Here is a 23,130-nt window from a genome sequence, read left to right on the forward strand (position 1 = left end):
AAACTATACGGGGATATGTTCAATTAGTTGTGTACATGACTTTCACCATCGGGCGGAAACCAGAGTGGGGGACGAGGGAAGTTATAAGGGGCCAAAGTCGCGGTTTTATTATTTTTTTGTGACGCTCATGATTGAGATAGTGCACCAAAACTTGGGAATAAGTAGGTCAGGACGTAACTAAGTACAATCTCAGGGGCGGAACGCTGCGTGGGCGACAAAGTTGGTGTAGGGGTGAATATAAAAAATATAAGGGGTTTTTTTGCGACGTTCGTGATTGAGATAGTGCACCAAAATTTGGGAATAAGTAGACCATGACATATCTAAGTAAAATCCGCAAAGGCGGAAATCAGAGTGGGGGACGCGGGTAGTTATAAGGGGTCAAAGTCGCAGTTTTTATTATTTTTTTGTGACGCTCATCATCGAGATAGTGCACCAAAATTTGGGAACAAGTAGGTCATGACGTAACTAAGTAAAATCTTCAGGGGTGGAACGCTGCCTGGAAGAGAAAGGGGTGGGTCAGATGTGAATATAAAAAATATAAGGGGTTTTTTGCGACATTCATGATTGAGATAGTGCACTAAAATTTGGGAATAAGTAGACCATATACAGGGCCCCCGTAACCGGACGTGCAACGCGTGCGGTGCACGCAGGCGTAACCCCAAAGGGGCGCCAAACCGAAGGTTTGGTAAATAATAAATATTTATTTTGAATGAGATAATCATTTTTTATATACAATTTTAATTATTTCATGAACAGCTAGAGAAATGTCAAAAATAAAATATTGTGTTATTACTGAAAAAAATAATTATTCCCGAAAATAATTAAGACATTGCATCTGCGTAACTTGGAACCATATGGAAAACTTTTTTATTATTAATTTTACGGAAAAAAATTATTCTTCATAAAGTGCTTTGCATAGTCTAAAAACTAAAATGCAACCAAATATAAAATTGTGTCAATCTTATGAGTATCAAAAATATGAATTTCGATCAAGAGTACCTTATTACTCATTATTATGAAAAGTTGTTTGCAATTAATTAAAAACTGTTTTAATATGCAATTACATCCTTTTAATTGAAATTTTTTTCTCAAATTACAGATACCCAACGTCTTTTTCATTTATTAGATACGAATAATGCGATAATTAACTGTTTTATTGTTATTGATTAATTAATTAATAGATAATAATAAAAGAGTTATCACATTATTTGTAATAACTGAAAAGGGCTTATTATTAATAATAAAAGACTTATCACATTATTTCTAATAAATGAAAAGGGCGTTGTTAAAAAGTACAATTAATGTACGATAAAAAGTTCTTTTGATATGACCAATTTGACATCATACTTGTATTCTATAAATGTACTAAATAAATTGTAAACCTTCTAACTGTATTACGCCAATGACCCTTTGAGGTTGAGACATACATAAATGAAAAAAAAGTTCTTTCTAAAAAGCTTTGCATGGTCTAAAATCTAAGATGCAACCATCAAATTCTATCAAATTTTTTTCAATTTTATATGAGATATATGTAAAAAATATGAGTTTCGGTCAAAAGCAAAGTGCCTTTCTAGATCGCAATATATTTCAATTAGAAGGATGTAATTGCATATTGCATATAGAAACATAGTTTTTAATTCTGAACAACTTTTCATAACAACTTTTCAATATTGTGAAAACTAAACGTACTTTTCTCTTGACCGAAATTAATATTTTTTGACATACTTCGTATAAGATTCATAAAATTTGATATTTGATCTTGATTTTTGCATTCTGAGTTCTAGACAATGCAGAACTTTTTATGAAGAATAACTTTTTCTCGTAAAATTAATAATAAAACAGTCTCCCATATATGGTTCCTAGTTATGTATGTATGTATAAAATTTGTTTAAAAATTTTGAAATGACAAAATATTATTGTTTATTTACTTAAATGTATATTTTTAATTTAATATGCAGGGTTCTTCATTAATAATGCAAAAAATTTAAGGGGAAAGGCGTAAAATGTCGCCTGTCAAAATTTTCAATGTGTTTTAAATGTATTCATTTTTTTTCGAATCCTGAGAAAACTAATAAGTATATTTAAAAAAATTAAACGCAGAATGAAAGATAACGTTATTGCAAAGGGCCGACAGTCTTAAAAATAAAATTAAAATTAAAGTCCCTTAAAATAAATAAAAAGTTTCTTTTGAATTAAATATTTGCAATTATTCAAAATCACACTAAATTTTCTCTTTTATTTTCACCCCTGAACCTTATTAAAATCAACATTATAGAAGTTTTCAGGGACTTTCGGCCTCAGTAATAATGTAGTCTTTCAGTATGGGTTTAAATTTTTCAAAAATAATTATTAGTTTTATACGGGATAAGTGGGGAGGAACGCACCAAACTTTAAGACTGTATAATATACGTAAAAGTAATCCAAAATAACTCATATGTTGTTATTCGATTTTCATTTGTTTCCGAGATACGGGGTGTTAAGATTTTTCTTACAAACTGACGATTTATTTATTGCTCTTATACCGGTTGAGGTGTGCAAACGAAATTTGCTGGGTTTTAAGACATAGTTATTGCGCATGTTTTGACATACAATTAAGAAATTTATATTCACCATTGGCGCGCGTACGGGTAATAGTCTGAAATTTTTTAAAGATAAAAATGGTACGCCAGTGAAATATTTCAAATTAAAAATCTTTCTTGAATTCCTCGTTCAGTTTGTGATAAAAAATCTATCTTCCCTTTTTTTCATGCGACGCTTCGTTTTCATGCAAAAAATAAAACATCTTAACGCTTACAAAGTTGTCGACGAAGTTTCTAAATGAATGTGTAGAAACGTATTTCGAATACTTTGTAAGCGTTAAGATATTTTATTTTGTGCATGAAAACGAAACGTCGTATGAACAAACATGAAAATATATTGTTTGTCAGAAATTAAACAGGGAATTCAAAAATAATTTTTAATTTGAAATATCTCAGTGCCGTACTATTTTTTTTGTTTCAAAAATTTTAGACTATTACCCGTACGCGCGTCAATGGTGAATATAAAATTCTTAATTGTGTGTCAAAACATGTGCACCAACTGTGTCTTAAAGCCCACCAAATATCATTTGCACGCCTCAACCGGTTTTAGAGCAATGAATAAATCGTCAGTTTGTAAGAAAAATTTTAACACCCCGTTATCTCGCAAACAAATGAAAATCGAATAACGACATATGAGTTATTTTTTATTATCTTTACGTATATTATACAGTCTTAAAGTTTGGTGCGTTCCTCCCTACTCACACTGTATAGTAGATTTAAAGGGCGCCAAAATATGTCCCGCACGCGGGCGCCAATCAGCCTTGCGGGGGCCCTGACCATATAACTAAGTAAAATCCCCAGAGGCGGAAACCAGAGTGGGGGACGAGGGTAGTTGTAAGAGGCCAAAGTCGCGGTTTTTATTATTTTTTTGTGACGCTCATAATGGAGTGCACTAAAATTTGGGAATAAGTAGATCACGACATTACTAAGTAAAATCTCCAGGGGGAACGCTGCGTGGGGGACAAATGTTGTGCTGCGTTACAAAAAAAAATAATACAAACTGCGACTTTGACCCCTTAAAACTACCCTCATCCCCAACTCTGGTTTCCGCCCCTGGAGATTTTGCTTAGTTACGTCATGATCTACTTACTTCCAAATTTTGGTTCACTATCTCGATCACGAACGTCACAAAAAATCCGTTATAATTTTTATATGCATCTCTGCCTCTACCCGTTTGTCGGCCACGCAGCGTTCCACCCCTGGAGATTTTACTTAGTTACGTCATGACCTACTTATTCCCAAATTTTGGTGCACTATCTCGATCATGAGCATCACAGAAAAAATAATAAAAACCGCGATTTTGATCCCTTATAACTACCTTCGTCCCCACTCTGGTTTCCGCCTCTGGGGATTTTACTTAGTTATGTCATGGTCTACTTATTCCCAAATTTTGGTGCACTATCTCAATCACGAACGTCGCAAAATAACCCTTACATTTTTTATATTCACCCCTGTCCCACCCCTTTGTCGGCCAAGCAGCGTTCCACCCCTGGAGATTTTACTTAGTTATGTCATGACCTTTTTATTTCCAAATTTTGGTGCATTATCTCAATCATGAGCGTCACAAAAAAAATAATACAAACCGCGACTTTGACCCCTTATAACTACCCTCGTCCCCCACTCTGGTTTCCGGCCGTTGGGGAAAGTCATGTACACAACTAATTCAACATATTCCCGTATAGTTTTTCCATATTACTTATCACGCATAAAATTCGCTTCTATCTCTCCGACTACTACGATTTATAGTTTTCAAAATATGATTTTTCAAATTTCTACGCATTTCTAGGTGTATGTAATGGTACATTGAGTAGGAAGATAAGTAAATTACAGTGGAACCTCGATTATCCGTCTCTCTATTAATTGTCACCTCTGTTAACCGTCAGGGCCTCGATTTTTGACCCTTCGCTTCGTTATCGAACGTATTTGCTTCGTATACTAAACAGATACGAAACGAATACGTTCGCTAGCGAAGCGAAGGGTCAAAAATCGAGGCCCAGTGACCATACCTACATAAGTTATATTGACTACAAAAGTAAAAATTTAGTCATCAACTCATTTTGTTTGAGCATTGCGATAAACCAAACGAAATTCGTTGAAATGTACACGTGCAGTTATGCCACCACCGCATTTTTTATGTAAATAATTTTTGTTCTTATTCAGGGCTCTGGATTACATTTCAATTTAAATGGGTGATAAATGATACCGTGCTTTTAGAGTTCTATTTTTAGAATCGCAAGCCGAAAATAAAAGTGCACAGCACTATAATTATTACAGTCAATATCTGTGTGTCACCATAATTAAATTTAATTCAAATTCGAACATTGATTGTGTCACTTAATCGTTTAATCAATTAATTATTGTTAATGTTCTGTTAACCGTCTTTTCGATTATCCGTCATACCCTTGGTCCGGTGCCCTGACGGATAATCGAGGTTCCACTGTACCATTAAAATTATCTATTATATAAGGTGGTACGACTATTTTTAAGCAAGTTATGGTTTGTTTAAATTTTATACTTTTAACGATTTTTAATTATTTTACGATTATTTTTTATTTCTCATTATAACTTTTTTTCTTCCACATGATGTGTATACATTTCTGATTACAAAAGGAAGCTTATTTTCTTTACTTTAAAATGGTGTACATATTGTAAAAAATTCTAGGACTATTTTTAAATAAGATATCCGTAGGATCTCCCAGGGTATCTGCAATTTGAGAAAAAAATTTGATTTTTTTTTCAATTAGAAGAATATAATTACATATTAGAACACAATTTTTAATTCCAAATAACTTTTCTTAATATGTAACACTTTTCCATATTGTGAAATATGAAGGTACTTTTGAGCGAAATTCATATTTCTTAACGTACCTCGTATACCATTGATAAAATGTGATATCTAATGATTACATCTCAGGTTTTAGGCTATGCAAGGAATTTTATGAAGAATAATTTTTTTTCATAAAATTAATAATAAAAAAGTTTTCCATATGGCTCCAACTTAGAGGGACATATTGCATGTGTATATGTCAATTATATGTTACCGTGAAAGTCCAAAATTGGTGTATGTCGACATTCACCGGTGAATGTCGACACACACCAAATGCCTTGGTGAAAGACCGAATAACATAGGCGTAACCAGGATGATCCTAAGGGGGGGGTTACATCTACCTGAAAGGGGGGGGTTACAACTACTGGAAATATCTGAGGGATATGATGTTAAGCGTATAGAGCTGAAAGCACATCCCAATGGGGGGGGTTACAACCCCCAAAACCCCCCCCCCTGGTTACGCCTATGCCGAATAATTATAAATTTTGTTATAGTTTCGGATCTCCGCTGTATGTCGACAAACTCAAAAGAGTTTTTGATGTTTTATGGGTGGCCATTAAGTCATATGAAGCTATGTTTGGCGTTAAACCAAAAAGGGGCCTAGCGTTGTCGTCTCTCATTTACGGTAAAATTGAAAATATTGAAACTGAGGAAAAGCTATGCTGTTCACCCATTTCTTAAAAACGCACCCGTTTAAATGGTAGCACTCCTCGGTTTTGTCATATTTAGAGGTTTATTGACCATATTATTATGAAATAATAAAACCCCGTTAACATTGTAGTTCCTTTTAACTCCCTTATTTTGAAGATAGAAAGGAAGCTCAGGAAAGAACTAGAAGGAAAACTAGAAGAAGAACAAGCGGCATTTAGGAAATAAAGAGGAACAATAGATAATATATACATACTGAGAAATATAATTAAAAGGAAAAACGAAATAGGAGAAGGCTTATATATTACGTTTATAGATATTAAAGCTGCTTTTGATGCTATAAATAGAGAAGTACTATGGTCAGTAATGGAAGATCTGCAAATCCCGCAAAAGATAGTAAGCGTGGTAAAAAGTACATAAAGAAACGAACTTGCTATCTTGCTAAAGTACAAATAAACGGAAACAGATCGCCAATAATAAACCTAAGGAGAGGAATAAAACAAGGGGAGAGTCTCAGCCCAGTTTTGTTTATATTAGTAATGGAGAGAGTAATGAAGAGCGCTAAAAGAAGGTCAAGGCAATCACAGTCAAAAATCGGGTACAGGAATTTAGTATCAGTGAGAATGGAGGGATCACTATATGCAGATGACTTAGTAATAATAGCAGAAAATAAAGAGAAAATGCAAAAATTAATCGATATCTGGGTCGAGGAAATAGAAAATTTGAAAATGGAGGTAAATGAAACCCAAAAGAAAAGGGAAGAAATAAACCAAACGATATTTAGGTGCAAAAACGAAATAATAGAAACAGTCTCGATGTTTGAATACCTTGGAGTAATAATAGCAGAGAATGGAAAGATAGATCAAGAAATCTCATACAGAGCGAAAAAAGCAAGTAAGGTCTACTATGCACTAAATAAAACAATATTTGGAAAGGAAGAAATAGATAAAGAAATAAAACTGAAGGTATACAACGCAATCTCTGTACCAACTTTAATATATGCAAGTGAGACATGGGTAAACAATGCAAAAATAGACAGTACAATAAACGCAGCGGAGATGAAGCAGCTAAGAAAAATAGCAGGAAAAACGAAATTGGACAGAATAAGAAATGAAGATATTAGAAAAAGACTGAAACAGGAATCGATAATAACCAAGATACCAAAAAGAAAATTAAAATGGTATGGACACATTAACAGAATGGATCAGGAAGACTACCAAAGCAGGTGATGAAATCGAAAAGATATGGTGAAAGAAGGAAAGGGAGGCCAAGGAAGAGATGGATTTGATCGATCAGATTATAGAAATTGGACAGGAAAAAGGAAAAACACATCAACAAATGAAGGAGTTAGCAAAGGACCGCAAGAAATGGAAGAGATGGATAGAAGATGAATAAAACCTCCGACGCCTCTGAGGGGCATAAGGAGTTTCGAGAAAGAAGAAGATTTTGAAGATAATCAATAGTCTGCATGTAGAGCTGTCGAAAAAAAAATAATCAGTAAAAAATAGTTAACTCCCAAAACCCCCACCTGGGTGCCCCACTGGTATTTATAATAACTTACTTTCGAAAAAATATAATCTGCGTCGTTCCAACCAACCCATGCATTAAGGAGATGTCCATATACATAATCGTTTTCTGTATTATTATCCCTTTTAATAGCCCAGTTAATCTGAAGTAGTCGATAATCTGGGCACCGCTGAAACAAAAAGTTTGCAGTACTTTATTCTCTATACAGGGTGGTGAATTGGAAAACGGGCCATAGGAAACTCAATGTAAAATTCTAAATTGTTGAATTCCTGCTTCCCTAATTATTTTACATCAAAAGTCATGTGAAACTATTTGTAGAGGATTAAAATCTGTATTAAAAACAAAAGTTAAAATTAGTCCAGAAAACCTGCGCATCCGCTTGGAAAAATATTCTGATTCGGATTTTTTGAACACTCTCATCAAAAAGGACTCCTTTTAACAAATGTGCATGTTGCCAGGACCAAAAGGTGATCAAAAATTTTTTAAACGTTTTTATTTGTTTTTTTCCTAAAATTATTTTTTTTGCATGGAAAAAGTTTTTTTTTAGGTATTTTTGATCATTCAAAACAGAAAAGGTCTTTAGTGACTTGTCTCTAAAAATGATAGTTTTTGACATATAAGCGATTAAAAATTGAAAAATTACGAAATCGGCCATTTTTAACCCCCAAAAACTATGTGAAAAACTGAAAATTTGAATGTTGCCAAGGTAGGTAGATATTCTTTAAACATCGATTGATTAAATCCCGAAGAGTTTTTTGCAATACCATATTCAAAACTCCTTTGTTTTTTAATTGCTAATCAAGTGTGCGCGACACTATTTTCTACCGTTGCATGTGTATACAGTATGGTGCAAATGAGAGGAATAAATTCGTTTTTTTGTAAACTGGCGACTTTAAGGAAAAATCTCGAAACAGGTCGATTTTTATTTTTAAGTTATGATATTGTGGCATATATGGTATACTAGTGACGTCATCCATCTGGACGTGATGACGTAATCGATGATTTTTTTTAAATGAGAATAGGGGTCATGTGCTAGCTCATTTGAAAGGTTCTTCAATTCTCTATTCAGTAATATAAACATTTACATAATTATTTATTCAGGGTGTCCAAAAAATTTTTATTAAATTAAATTATTTGACAAAAAAAGAAGAATGAATGTAATTTATTTAATTCAAAATACAGTTCACTGCTTTCAAAAATCAGAAAACAAAGTTAATTTCACAAACAAACATTGCTTTTCGCTTAAATTAAATGTTCAAACTTCCAAGAGGCAGGTGGCTGGCGGGAGCTGGCTTGAACACTGAATTTAATCGAAAAGCAATGTTTATTTGTGAAATAAACATTTTTTAGTTTTCGGGTAACAGTAAAATGTATTTTGAATTCAATAAATTACATATATTTTTCTTTTTTTTTTCAAATAATTTAATTAAAAACTTTTTTTGGACACCCTGTATAAATAATTATGTAAATGTTTATACTAGTGAATAGAGAATTGAAGAACCTTTCAAATGGGCTAGCACACGACCCCTATTCTTATTTAAAAAAATCATCGATTACGTCATCACGTCCAGATGGATGACATCACTAGTATACCATAATACATAACACAATATCATAACTTAAAAATAAAAATCGACCTATTTCGGGATTTTTCCTTAAAGTCGCCGGTTTACGAAAAAACGAATTTATTCCTTTCATTAGCACCATACTGTATACACATGCAACGGTGGAAAATAGTGTCGCGCACGCTTGATTATAAATTAAAAAACAAAGGAGTTTTGAATATTGTATTGCAAAAAACTCTTCGGGATTTCATCAGTCGATGCTTAAAGAATATCTACCTACCTTAGCAACATTGAAATTTTCAGCTTTTCACATAGTTTTTGAGGGTTAAAAATGAACGATTTCGCAATTTTTCAATTTTTAATCGCTTATATGGCAAAAACTATCATTTTTAGAGAAAAGTCACTAAAGACCTTTTCTGTTTGGAATGATCCAAAAAACCTAAAAAAACTTTTTTCCATGCAAAAAAAATAATTTTAGGAAAAAAAAACGTTTAAAAAATTTTTGGCCACCTTTTGGTCCTGGCAACATGCAAATTTGTTAAAAGGAGTCCTTTTTGAGCGTGATTGTGCAAAAAATCCGAATCAGAATATTTTTCCGAGCGGATGCGCAGTGGCTTGCTGGATTAAATTGTTCTACGATTTAAACACATTCCAAAATTTTGAAAAAAATTTATAGGTAGCATGGTGCCGTAGTAAGTGCCTAAAAGCATGTAAAAGTAAGGCCATACGTTACTATTTCTGACAGTACGCAAACTATTGACTGAATAAAACATCTTTATTATTACTACTTTCTCCTCAACTGATGACATCTTTTCAACTTCATTATTTTTTAAACAATAAAATAATGATAAAATAAAAATACTGACAGTTCAAAATATTGTTAATATAATAATTTCATTGTGACCGAACGCAACCTTATACACATTCTTGCACTGTGTGTGGCTTAAATTTGGCAAATGCTTTGATAAAATTTATTATATTTTACAAAATTTTGGAATGTGTTAAATTCGTAAAACAATTTTAACAATTATTTTCAATAAAGATTTCAATCCTTTACATGTCTTTTGATGTAAAATAATTAGGGAAGCAGGAATTCAACAGTTTAGAATTTTACATTGAGTTTCCTATGGCCCGTTTTCCAATTCACCACCCGGTTTACTAAAAATTATTTACTGAAGAAGTAAAAAGACTTCCTTTTGTAAGTGGTATATAAATTTTTTCTTACAAATTTCTTAAAAAAATCCAAGTTGGACTAAAAAGTACATCACAAATTATCGAACGTTTTCGGTCTTAGCAGACCATCACCAGGTTAAACTTTAGATCATTGTAGTTGAAACTAGCCAGAGAAATTGGTCACATGACCTACAAATTACAAATTTTAAGCCATTTGAACTTCATCAGATGCGACAATAAATCATCAAACTGAAAAATACACGTATTCAATATTTTTAACAAATCTATCGAATGGCACCAAACACGACCCCCCACGGAGGTGAGGTGGGGGGTTACTTTAAAATCTTAAATGGGAACCCCATTTTTTATTGCAGATTTGGATTCCTTACTTAAAAATAAGAAACTTTTATTCGAGATATTTTTTCGAATTATGGATAGATGGTGCTTTAATCGGAAAAAATGATTGTTTTAAATGGAAAATTAAATTAAAAAATGGAAAGTCCCCACTTAAATGGAAAACTTTACTTAACTTTTTTTTGGTTTTAGGACCTACTCTTCACAACCCAATAGGTCCCCATGACGCTCGAGTGACTGCACATTTAGCATACTTTGCTCCCGTACCATTAAGACCGGGACACACATATCCGCACCGGGCCCGCACCGAGAAGAGACAGCATGGCCAGCCTTGCTGCGCGGTGCGAGCTCGGTACGGATATGTGTGTCCCGACCTTTATCCGTGCTCCTCGGGACTGGACGTGGCACGGATAATTGAAAAGCACGGATAATCCAAACATTTATTTCTTATATTATAGTACATATGTACATAAATATATACAGTTGAGTCCCCGAGTCTTTACCCGTGCGTCATCATTTAAAGCATACAAAATAGGTCGAAAATGTATTAAACACAATAGTAAGTGACAGAAACTGGGTATTATTCCGACGGGTTAATCGTATAAAATTTGACGTTTTCAAATAAATAGAATGTCAAATTTAAGTTTTGCTTTAAAATGTTGGTGCATAATTACAGCTACATTTGTAGTAGCTTAATAAATTCTTTTATTATCATCGATTAATAAATAGATAAACAATTTATAAAAAAATTCGATAAAATATTTTCTTTTTGTTATTTTATTCACTTTGGTGGAACATTAAACACAAGCATGCCTTAACTCTGTGACTCTGTCAACAACGAGGTTATTTGTATGTTGTCAAAATGTATCGTAAAATAACATAAACTTATCATAAAATTTCTAACTCCAATATAAAATTAGTTGTGAAAACTGTTTGTATACGCTGTGAGCTCGTACGTAAAGGGGATATTTATAAATTCGCGAGCGCCAGTAGTGACAAGTCTGTAAACGTTTACCGGAAATTTGACATAAATGTCAAAGTGATTAATTTAAAATTAAAATTAAAAACATTAATTATAAAAAATATTAGTTGGTCAAAGCTGTGGTATATACTTTTACCTTAAACATACTTACGTTTTAAATACTGAATTTACGTTTTTTTAATGTTCCGTAATATGTAATTATAAATTAATCTATTAATCTTAGCGCCATCTACACGATAATTGTGAAAGTATCCGAAGTAAGAAATTAATATTTCATCAATATAACGTCAAAATGATTAGCAAAATCTTAAAAAAATCTATTACAATTTAATTACTTTTTAGCGTTGTAAATATTAAGCGACAACAATTAAATAATAAATTTAAAAATTACCGGTGAAAGTTAAATTAGTGATCCGCTAGGAGCGACACCAGCAAAGCTCAGAGCGTATACTATAAAAAAATTCAAAATACAAAAATTCGACAAAATAACAGCAAAAATTCAACTATCTGACAGCCACAAAAGTAAACAAACCAAAACGTCAGAAATTGTACTTAAAATATGTGAAAACATCCCTAATCGTCTTTCTTTGTACCTATCTCTTTTCAATGAACTGAGTCTAGATCGTTCATAAAAATAACATGTGTTTTTACTTAATAACAGGCGGCAGCTGGTTTGTCATTAGTTTCATGCGTGGAAGAGAATTATCTCGCCAGGTATTAATTAGGCACGGGTAAAGACTCGCGGACTTAACTGTACTTACATACATATATGTAACTACCATAACAAGATAACAAAAAAATACATAAAAAAAATAAAACGGGATAATACCCGAAGGTTGGCTGTATACCATCTAGTTAAATAAAATTAACATGAAGTAAAACTCCCTAGTGTAGTTGGTATATTTAATAAAAATTCTAAAAATTTTTTTTTAATCCAAACGGATTGCGTTCAAAACGTTTTCGGACTTATCAGTCCATCATCAGTGAACCTAAAAGTAAGTAATCTCACTTAGTAAAATTGAAAAGGGTGAAATTTTGAATGTTAAAAATTGAAAAGTGTGGTTACGATTACTTACTCTCTGTCCTTGCTAAATAGCCACAATGCCAAACACTGGTCAAGATGAATGTTCTAACTACATGGTGAAATCTGATCTACAATTTGGCTTACACTGGATGCCAACGGATTAGTACTAGGTACATGATGCTCTACTCCATTAATTAAGAGATTTTTTATTATTAGGTCTACATTGAACTACGTTTAGTCTGTCAATGATTTAGAAGGAAGTTGAAATACTTCAAATGTCAGTAACATTGACATCCAGGAAAGGGAATTTTTAAGGTATTAACCAAGGTCAAGATCCAATGTGGTTACGGAAATTTAAGTTTAGGACTGTGTTGGAATTTTAATTTTTAATATTAGAATTTAAATTTACTATTTTTATAAAAATATTACAACAATTACTATAAACCTGACTATAAAATTAAATTTGATCGAACTTATTGTCATAATATGGTAATGAAAACAAAATGTAAGATAGAATTATTGGTTAATGAAAGTTAATAATTTTTGGCCTAAAATAGCCTTGTGGGTGAAAGTTAAAACGTTGAAGTGATACAACAGTTGTTTAGTGTGTATAGAAATATAAATTTGTTAACTGTAATGTTGGTTGTATAAGTCTAGTAAGATATTGATTCTGTATGAAATTAACTATTTAAAAAAAAAATTGGTGAGAATTGAGGTAACTGATATAAGATTGTTAAGTGAAAAATATAAATAATTGACTGAATGTGAAAATGTGTTAGTTATAGTCAAAAATATAGGAAATATAACATTATGCATAGAAAAGAAAATGGAATTATTTGATTGTTAAATTAAAACGAAGTTGATAAAATGTGTAAATGAACAAAAGATTCAAAAGAAGTGCGTCAACCGGATGCACAAGACACAAACTGTATTTGGAAAATAATTAAAAGTTAAAAATAGTAAAATAAGAATAAAGTTGTAAAGTTAGAGATTAGAGTGGCTAGAAAGTTAAATGCAACATATTAAAATTTTGAATTTTTAAGAAAAAATTTTTAAAAATGAAAAATAAAAAGAAAAAGAAAAATAAAATAAAAAGGAAAAAGGACCTGTATGAAAAAGAAGAATTAAGTGAATAGCGTAGTAAAACATTTTGGAAAAGACCAACGAACGAAGTAAAGACCCAAGCGGCGAATAGACAAATAGATAAGGTCAATGATTTATGAAGGGAAAAGTAGGGTGAGAAAATGGCAAAGGGTGAATTAGTTGTGTTGGTGTTACTGGGGGTTGTAGAGTAAATGATTAGTATGAAAGGAGATTTTGGAAATAGAAGGAAGTGAAGTATGAAAAAGAATGAAAAAGAAGGTTAAATTAAAGGTTTTATGGGTGAGGTCAGGAAAGTTGCTAAGTGTGAAGGATAAATTGAAAAAACAAGTAATTTAGGAAAAAAGTTGACGGTGAATGGGAGTAAAATTGCGATTAAGGGAGGTTTGTCTATTCACACAATTGGGACTGGACCTCAAGTCTCGGATAATCTCCAAATCCTCATACAAGTCCAATCGGAGTGTGTTTTTCTGCTGTATATTGTGCACCAACTGGACACCCTCAGGAATCTTAAGTTCATGTCTATTGACTTTAAGGTGATGTGAGAAAGAGGAAGTAGTATCTCTCTTACTATGTTCTAGGGATCTGGTGGCAAGAGATCTACAAGTTCTACCGATGTAGGTAGCATCACAATCTGAGCAAGAGAGTTTATATACACCACTACGGTTCATGTAGTTGATTGGATCCTTAGTATTGGTCAAACTCTTGTTAAGGGTGTTATTAACTTTAAAAGAAATTTTTATATTATCACAGGAGTTGGTAATAATGTATTTAACTCTTTCAGATAGATTAGGGTTATGGAAAGGCAATGAAGCATAAATCGGAGTTGTTGGAGATGAAGTAGAAGAAAAAGCTGACTGTTGAAGTAATCTGAGCTCTCTTTTACTCTCTTTTATGTTGGAGTTTATTGATGATATCAGGGTCATAACCATTGTTTATAGCAATCTGTTTAATGATGTTTAATTCTTTGTTAAATTCTGTAGATGAAAGAGGAATAGAATTTAATCTGTGAATAAAACTACGGAATGAAGAAAGTTTGTGGGAAAGAGGATGATTAGATGATGAATGAATTACCTGATCTGTTTGAGTGGGTTTACGGTAGATCCCAAAGTTGAAATGGTCATCTAGTCTGGTGATAGAAAGGTCTAAGGAATTAATGGAGTTAGAAGTTTCTAGTTCCATAGTGAAAGTGGTTTTTGGATGAATTTGATTTATTTTATGAAGTAAATTCTGTGCTGAGTTGGAATCGCCTGAGATAAGAAGTAAACAATCATCTACATAACGGAACCAGTGTAAAATCTCAGTATTTTTTATGATATAGTTGGATTCTAAATGATCCATAAAAACATCAGCTAGGAACGGGGATAAGCAACTACCCATTGCTAGACCATCAGGATGTTGGTAAAAGTTGTTATTGAAAACAAAGTAATCTTGAGATAGACAAATTTTGAGAATGTTTATGATAGACGAAGTGGTATTAGGGGTGATAGAGTTATTTAAAAGAAGTGAGTTAACCAGACTAATAGATTCATGTTTGGGTACTGAGGTAAATAAATTGCTAACATCAAAGGAAAGCATAGTAATATTCGGATTAAGATTAATAAGTTGAAGTTTTTCAACTAATTGGCGAGAATTCAAAACTGTAAATTGGGGAGTGAAGTTTATGAAGTTCTTGATAATTTTTAGAATGAATTTAGATAAAATAGAAACTGGGGTGTTTATAAAACTGACGACGGGACGGATAGGAATGTCAACTTTGTGGATCTTTGGTAAACCGTATAACCTAGGGATCAATGGATTAGATGGAATTTTATTGTATGGTGCTTCATGTTCAGAGAAGAAATCACAATATTGTTTTAAATTATTTTTCAATTTTGAAACAAAAGATTTAGATGGATCAACAGGAAGAAGGGTAAAATTATTGGTGTCAAGAAAGGAAGTGACTTTATCAATGTATAGTTGTTGTTCTAAAATAACAAGACAGTTGCCCTTATCTGCTTTACTAAAAACAAGTTGATGGTTTTTAATCTTATTTTTTATTGACTTTAAGGTGGATAAAAGAGAATTGGTTTTTTTTAAGAGAAAAATTGGGAAATGAAGAAGTTGAAGAAATGTTGTTACTGTGGGCTGGATTAGGTGTAAGAGAAGAAGACGATGATGAATTGTTGTAATCAATAGAATGGTTATTGTTAGAAAGTTTATTTTTGAATTTATTGATGGTTTGGATACAAGAATTTCTGATAGAAGTTTTTTGTGTAAGAGAAATGGAAAGATTTTGAATGACTGTATCGGTCTCAATAGAAAGACTCTCAAGATCTTTGACAGACAAATTGGTGGGAATGGAGTGTTTGTGGCCGAGATTCAATAGTTTTAATTCATCATCGGAAAATTGAACTTTGGAAAGATTTTTGATTCTTGGATGGAATCGAAAATTGGAGAACTTATTCTTGTTTAAAGTTTTTTGTTGATCAGATCTAATCTTATTGTTAACCAAACGTTGTAATTTATTATTGACTGTATTGAATTTAACTGTGCGAGAGTGATCAACCTTATCCTGAATGTCTGACATTAAAAAATTGATGTTAATATAACCTAAAGTATCAAGTAGAGAATTAACTACCTTTTGTAGAGTTAAGACATCCAATAATGTACATCCCAATACCAGGATCTCCATTCAGAATAAAATTTTGAGGAAAGAAATTTGTAAGCACTACAGTAAGCTTAATTACATCAATTGTAAACTTAAGGTAACATATGATTCTCTACTTGATAATTTAGGTTATATTAACATCAATTTTTTAATGTCAGACATTCAGGATAAGGTTGATCACTCTCGCACAGTTAAATTCAATACAGTCAATAATAAATTACAACGTTTGGTTAACAATAAGATTAGATCTGATCAACAAAAAACTTTAAACAAGAATAAGTTCTCCAATTTTCGATTCCATCCAAGAATAAAAAATCTTTCCAAAGTTCAATTTTCATTCATCATCTAATCATCCTCTTTCCCACAAACTTTCTTCATTCCGTAGTTTTATCCACAGATTAAATTCTATTCCTCTTTCATCTACAGAATTTAACAAAGAATTAAACATCATTAAACAGATTGCTATAAACAATGGTTATGACCCTGATATCATCAATAAACTCCAACATAAAAGAGAGTAAAAGAGAGCTCAGATTACTTCAACAGTCAGCTTTTTCTTCTACTTCATCTACAACAACTCCGATTTATGCTTCATTGCCTTTCCATAACCCTAATCTATCTGAAAGAGTTAAATACATTATTACCAACTCCTGTGATAATATAAAAATTTCTTTTAAAGTTAATAACACCCTTAACAAGAGTTTGACCAATACTAAGGATCCAATCAACTACATGAACCGTAGTGGTGTATATAAACTCTCTTGCTCAAATTGTGATGCAATCTGTAGATGTGATGCAATGACTACATCGGTAGAACTTGTAGATCTCTTGCCACCAGATCCCTAGAATATAGTAAGAGAGATACTACTTCCTCTTTCTCACATCACCTTAAAGTCAATAGACATGAACTTAAGATTCCTGAGGGTGTCCAGTTGGTGCACAATATACAGCAGAAAAACACACTCCGATTGGACTTGTATGAGGATTTGGAGATTATCCGAGACTTGAGGTCCAGTCCCAATTGTGTGAATAGATAAACCTCCCTTAATCGCAATTTTACTCCCATTCACCGTCAACTTTTTTCCTAAATTACTTGTTTTTTCAATTTATCCTTCACACTTAGCAACTTTCCTGACCTCACCCATAAAACCTTTAACTTAACCTTCTTTTTCATTCTTTTTCATACTTCACTTCCTTCTATTTCCAAAATCTCCTTTCACACTAATCATTTACTCTACAACCCCCAGTAACACCAACACAACTAATTCACCCTTTGCCATTTTCTCACCCTACTTTTCCCTTCATAAATCATTGACCTTATCTATTTGTCTATTCGCCGCTTGGGTCTTTACTTCGTTCGTTGGTCTTTTCCAAAATGTTTTACTACGCTATTCATTTAATTCTTCTTTTTCATACAGGTCCTTTTTCCTTTTTATTTTATTTTTCTTTTTCTTTTTATTTTTCATTTTTAAAAATTTTTTCTTAAAAATTCAAAATTTTAATATGTTGCATTTAACTTTCTAGCCACTCTAATCTCTAACTTTACAACTTTATTCTTATTTTACTATTTTTAACTTTTAATTATTTTCCAAATACAGTTTGTGTCTTGTGCATCCGGTTGACGCACTTCTTTTGAATCTTTTGTTCATTTACACATTTTATCAACTTCGTTTTAATTTAACAATCAAATAATTCCATTTTCTTTTCTATGCATAATGTTATATTTCCTATATTTTTGACTATAACTAACACATTTTCACATTCAGTCAATTATTTATGTTTTTCACTTAACAATCTTATATCAGTTAACTCAATTCTCACCAATTTTTTTTAAATAGTTAATTTCATACAGAATCAATATCTTACTAGACTTATACAACCAACATTACAGTTAACAAATTTATATTTCTATACACACTAAACAACTGTTGTATCACTTCAACGTTTTAACTTTCACCCACAAGGCTATTTTAGGCCAAAAATTATTAACTTTCATTAACCAATAATTCTATCTTACATTTTGTTTTCATTACCATATTATGACAATAAGTTCGATCAAATTTAATTTTATAGTCAGGTTTATAGTAATTGTTGTAATATTTTTATAAAAATAGTAAATTTAAATTCTAATATTAAAAATTAAAATTCCAACACAGTCTTAAACTTAAATTTCCGTAACCACATTGGATCTTGACCTTGGTTAATACCTTAAAAATTCCCTTTCCTGGATGTCAATGTTACTGACATTTGAAGTATTTCAACTTCCTTCTAAATCATTGACAGACTAAACGTAGTTCAATGTAGACCTAATAATAAAAAATCTCTTAATTAATGGAGTAGAGCATCATGTACCTAGTACTAATCCGTTGGCATCCAATGTAAGCCAAATTGTAGATCAGATTTCACCATGTAGTTAGAACATTCATCTTGACCAGTGTTTGGCATTGTGGCTATTTAGCAAGGACAGAGAGTAAGTAATCGTAACCACACTTTTCAATTTTTAACATTCAAAATTTCACCCTTTTCAATTTTACTAAGTGAGATTACTTACTTTTAGGTTCACTGATGATGGACTGATAAGTCCGAAAACGTTTTGAACGTAATCCGTTTGGATTTTTAAAAATTTTTTAGAATTTTTATTAAATATACCAACTACACTAGGGAGTTTTACTTCATGCTAATTTTAAAAAAATACATCTTTCATTATGAGTCTCCATCTCGGCGTACAGAGTTTCATTAAGTGATTTACGGTGACGCCATTTTGATAAAACCTCAAAAATACAATTTGAGTAATAGTCCATTAAAATGTTACTTTTAGGTTGCATTTCTTAGAGGAGTCAATTTTATTTTTTTAATGTCTAGGGGGTTCAGTAGAAGCTTAACGCCCGGTTTCATAATCAACTTAAAGTGAACATTAACTAAAGTTCACTTTAACGTTGACATTTACCCATATGAATTGCATTGACAAGGGTACCAACTTAAAACTTAAAGTCCACTTTAACTGATTATGAAACCGGGCGTAAGTTCAAGTTTTTGGGGTCGCCACCCTTGTCCCTCGGCCGCCATATTGGAAAAAGGGTTGCAAAGGGTTTTCGCGCTGTATCTTCTAAACTAGCAATCGTACAGAAAATTTAATTACACATAAAATGTAGTAAATTAAATTTTATATAATTTTATATATATTACTTTTTATCGTCAAGTGACCAACAAAAAAGTTATAGATAAAAATATGAGAAAATTTTGTAAGAAGTTTCCTTTTGGAGGTTATAACTTTTTTTCCGTTCATTTCACAATAAAATAACATCATAGCGATTATGTAGAGGATTTTTCAATGAACAATTTTCGCTATAAAGTTGTTTAATTGTATTTATTATCTAGGTTTTACAGCGCTCCAATCTTGACCAGATTCTCGAAGTCTCATAGGAATACAATAAAAAAAATACTTTTCTATCTATATATTAGTCGAGCGGTAGCAGTCTTTATGCCGACCACGAAAATCAAATTTAAGGTGAATGGCCAATTTTGGTCTATTTTTATGTTTTCGAGGTCGCTGAATCCGAATATGAAATTTATTTTTATCTAGATTTGGTGAAACATGTTCAAAAATCAAATTTTATACAAAAGTGCCGAAAATCAATGTTGATGATTTTTCAAATTTACCTCGCTGTATCTTTGGTCGCTGTAAATATTTCTTTTTGAAAATTTTACTGTTTAATCTCTGAAGTATGTAGATAACAATGGGATTTGTCCTAAATATTTAAACACATTAAAAAAGGAGTTGTTAGTTTTTAAACATTTTGTCATCATATTTCGTTAGTTTCATGTTTACTTAAAAAAGTTGAGTGACAAACTTTTTAGTTTATAATTTTAACCAACACAACAATAAAATATAATTATGAAGAAGTTTTTTGGAAAATTTTAAGTCAAAATATACAATAGGAAAAAAGTTATATTACTTCATAAACAAGCGGCACACCCCAAAAAACGCTTATATCTCGGTCAGATCCTGTGGTCAGATCCTGACCACGGTGTGGTGAATGGCTAATTTTGATCATACTTTATGATTTTGATAACAAAAATTCGTTTTTTGCTCTTCTTAAGAATTTTGCAATATGCGGTTGCGTCATTCTTCTTCTGAACCGGCGAATTTGTCCTCAAACAACTTCTTGGGTCGTTTCTATATATGCTTCGAGTTAAAAGTTTTATAGTGGGGAGAAAGGTCAAAAACAGATTAATAATAGCATAGGAATGTTAAAATCATAATAAATTGTATGAATAAAAAATATATATATAGATAGAAAAGTAAGCCTAACTTTTGTTTTTATTATATCCCTATGAACATTCGAGAATCTGGTCAAGTTTGGAGCGCTGTAACACCTATATAAATAAATAAAATTAAACAAATTTATAGTGGAAATTGTTCGCTGAAAAACCTTCTACAAAATTGATATAATGTTATTTTATTTTAAAATGAACTGAAAAAAGTTATAACCTCCAAAAGGAATCTTGTTAAAATTTTTTTACAAATTTTTGTTTATTTTTTTTTGTTGGTCACTTGACGATAAAAAGTAATAGAAATAAAATTGTAGAAATTTTAATTTGCTACATTTTATGTTTAATTAAATTTTCCGTAGGGTTGGTAGTTTACGAGATATAACGCGAAACCCCTTTGCGCACCATTTCCAAGATGGCGGCCGGGGGACAAGGGTGGCGACCCCAAAAACTTGAACTTAAGCTTCTACTGATCCCCCTACACATTAAAGAAATAAAATTGACTCCTCTAACAAATGCAAGGTACGGCTTAAAAAATGTAACCTTTTAATGGAGTGTAATAGAAAATCATAGCACAGATAATCCGCAGCCCGGATAATCCCACAAGGATAATCGGGGTTCTACTGCATAATATTTAATTTTTAAACATCGACTTATTGTCGCATCTGATTAAGTTCAAATGGCTTAATATTTGTAATATAAAGGTTATGTGACCAGATTCTGTGGCTAAAGAAGAATAACTGCAAAGCTTAATAAACCTACTATATAATGTACATGACAGAAGGAAATTGCTTCAGAGCGAGTTTGAAGGAAGAACAGGAAGCAATATGCAACACTGAAAGCGAAATTTTGAAATGATTTTGCAAAGAAATGCTAGACGGTATCGAAGAAACACTTATAGAAACATAGTGATATTAAAATAAAATAATTTTTATTTCTACTAACCCTCTCATCGTATCCATGTATGACTACTTTGGGATTTTCTTTTGTGTTATTGGCGTTCATATATGTAAATTTGATCGGGTACAACTCAACTCCCATAATTAACTTATTTTTAGATAGACCTGCACCAAGCCAGCTTCTTATAACTGTTTCTCTATTTAAATTCAAATCTTCTTTCTTCCAATCGTAGCCAGGGTAGAGTTGGGAGTCCTTAACTTTGAGAAACAAAGTATTATATGCATCAAGGGTCTTAATAGTTACCCAGTCTACTATGCTGAAAATAAAATTTAAATTATTATTTATTATTATATTATTATCGGAGAGAAGAGGAATCTTTCTTGTTGGAACTGTTACCACGCTGAGCAGATGAGTTGTGAATTATTTAAAATTCTGTCATCTAAATTTCCTCGGCACTCTGTATGATTTTTGAAAATCTCGGGATGGTTGTAACCAAAGAAAGTATTCCACCTGTTGTCAAGCTGGTGGTATGGGAACGATATTTATTGTCGTTTTCTGTGCTACTTCGATTGATAACTTATTTTGTTTTTCGGTAGATGGCTCTAGTTCATCCTCGGCATTTCTTTCTTTGCAATTCGGAAAGGCCCAAAGTAGGATACCTGGGAAAATCGGAGAGAAAAGGATACGGGACTACTGATGAGGAGGAAAAAACCTCCGAAACCGGTATAGACTCTTCCTGAACTCTCCGATTGAACCAGACTATTATGCAGCTGCTGAATTTTCGTGTTGCAAAGAAATTGAAAATGTCTCTACATTTTTATTCTTCTACTCTTTTGTTGAGTACCTACTAAGGAATCTTTCTTGTTGGAACTTTTACCACGCTGAGCAGATGAGTTGTGAATTATTTAAAATACTCTCATCCTAATTTCCTCGGCACCCTGTAGGATTTTTGAAAATCTCGGGATGGTTGTAACCAAAGAAAGTAACAGTGTAACCTATTGTCAATATGGTGGTATGGAAACACCCGTGTTGAGCTGCCCCCCCCCCCACTTGCAAAAATCAAAAAACAAATAGCCCTGATTTATGAGCTATTTATGAGCTCTCATATTCCGCAAACTAAAAATTTTGAGCTCGTTCCACTGAGCAGGAATTTAATACTTTAGTGGGGGGAGCTGCGTCAGCCCCTTCACTACTTAAAAATAGGAATATTGAATCGGTTTTTGCGGCAGAATTACGAGCTATTTATGAGCTCTTGAAATTATATAGTTTCAATTTTTGAGCTCATCCCCTTCACCCCCAAACAACCCTTTAATTGATTTAACTTAGAGAAAAATGCTGAGAAAATTTAAAATATATCGTATTGCGGATATAATTCCTATAGCGTATATACTCTAAGAATAAACTATTAAATCACGTGCATTTCGATTATTGAGCTACAACCCCTTCGCAAGAAAACCACCCTATCTTCCCGGCTTAAGAGAAAGTTGTACTTAAAATGCATTAAATTAATTATTTGACGACTACATAT

The 23,130-nt window shown here is 32.2% G+C and overlaps 1 protein-coding gene across 3 annotated transcripts in view; it reads right to left on the reverse strand.

The window, feature by feature from the left end:
• LOC126891729 (uncharacterized) overlaps positions 1-23,130 on the reverse strand; it is a 196,920-nt gene that overhangs the window by 785 nt on the left and 173,005 nt on the right. For 2 of the 3 annotated variants that reach the window (XM_050661005.1, XM_050661004.1), the window contains 2 exons: positions 21,648-21,918; positions 7,616-7,750 (listed from right to left, as the gene is read on the reverse strand). In XM_050661005.1, coding sequence (XP_050516962.1) covers positions 7,616-7,750; positions 21,648-21,918 — 406 coding nt within the window. Of the gene's footprint in view, positions 1-7,615; positions 7,751-21,647; positions 21,919-23,130 lie in introns of those variants that run through there. The other variant, XR_007700525.1, reaches the window with a different exon arrangement.

The sequence above is a fragment of the Diabrotica virgifera genome, chromosome 9 (assembly GCF_917563875.1).
Source record: "Diabrotica virgifera virgifera chromosome 9, PGI_DIABVI_V3a".
In the NCBI taxonomy this organism is placed as follows: domain Eukaryota; kingdom Metazoa; phylum Arthropoda; class Insecta; order Coleoptera; family Chrysomelidae; genus Diabrotica; species Diabrotica virgifera.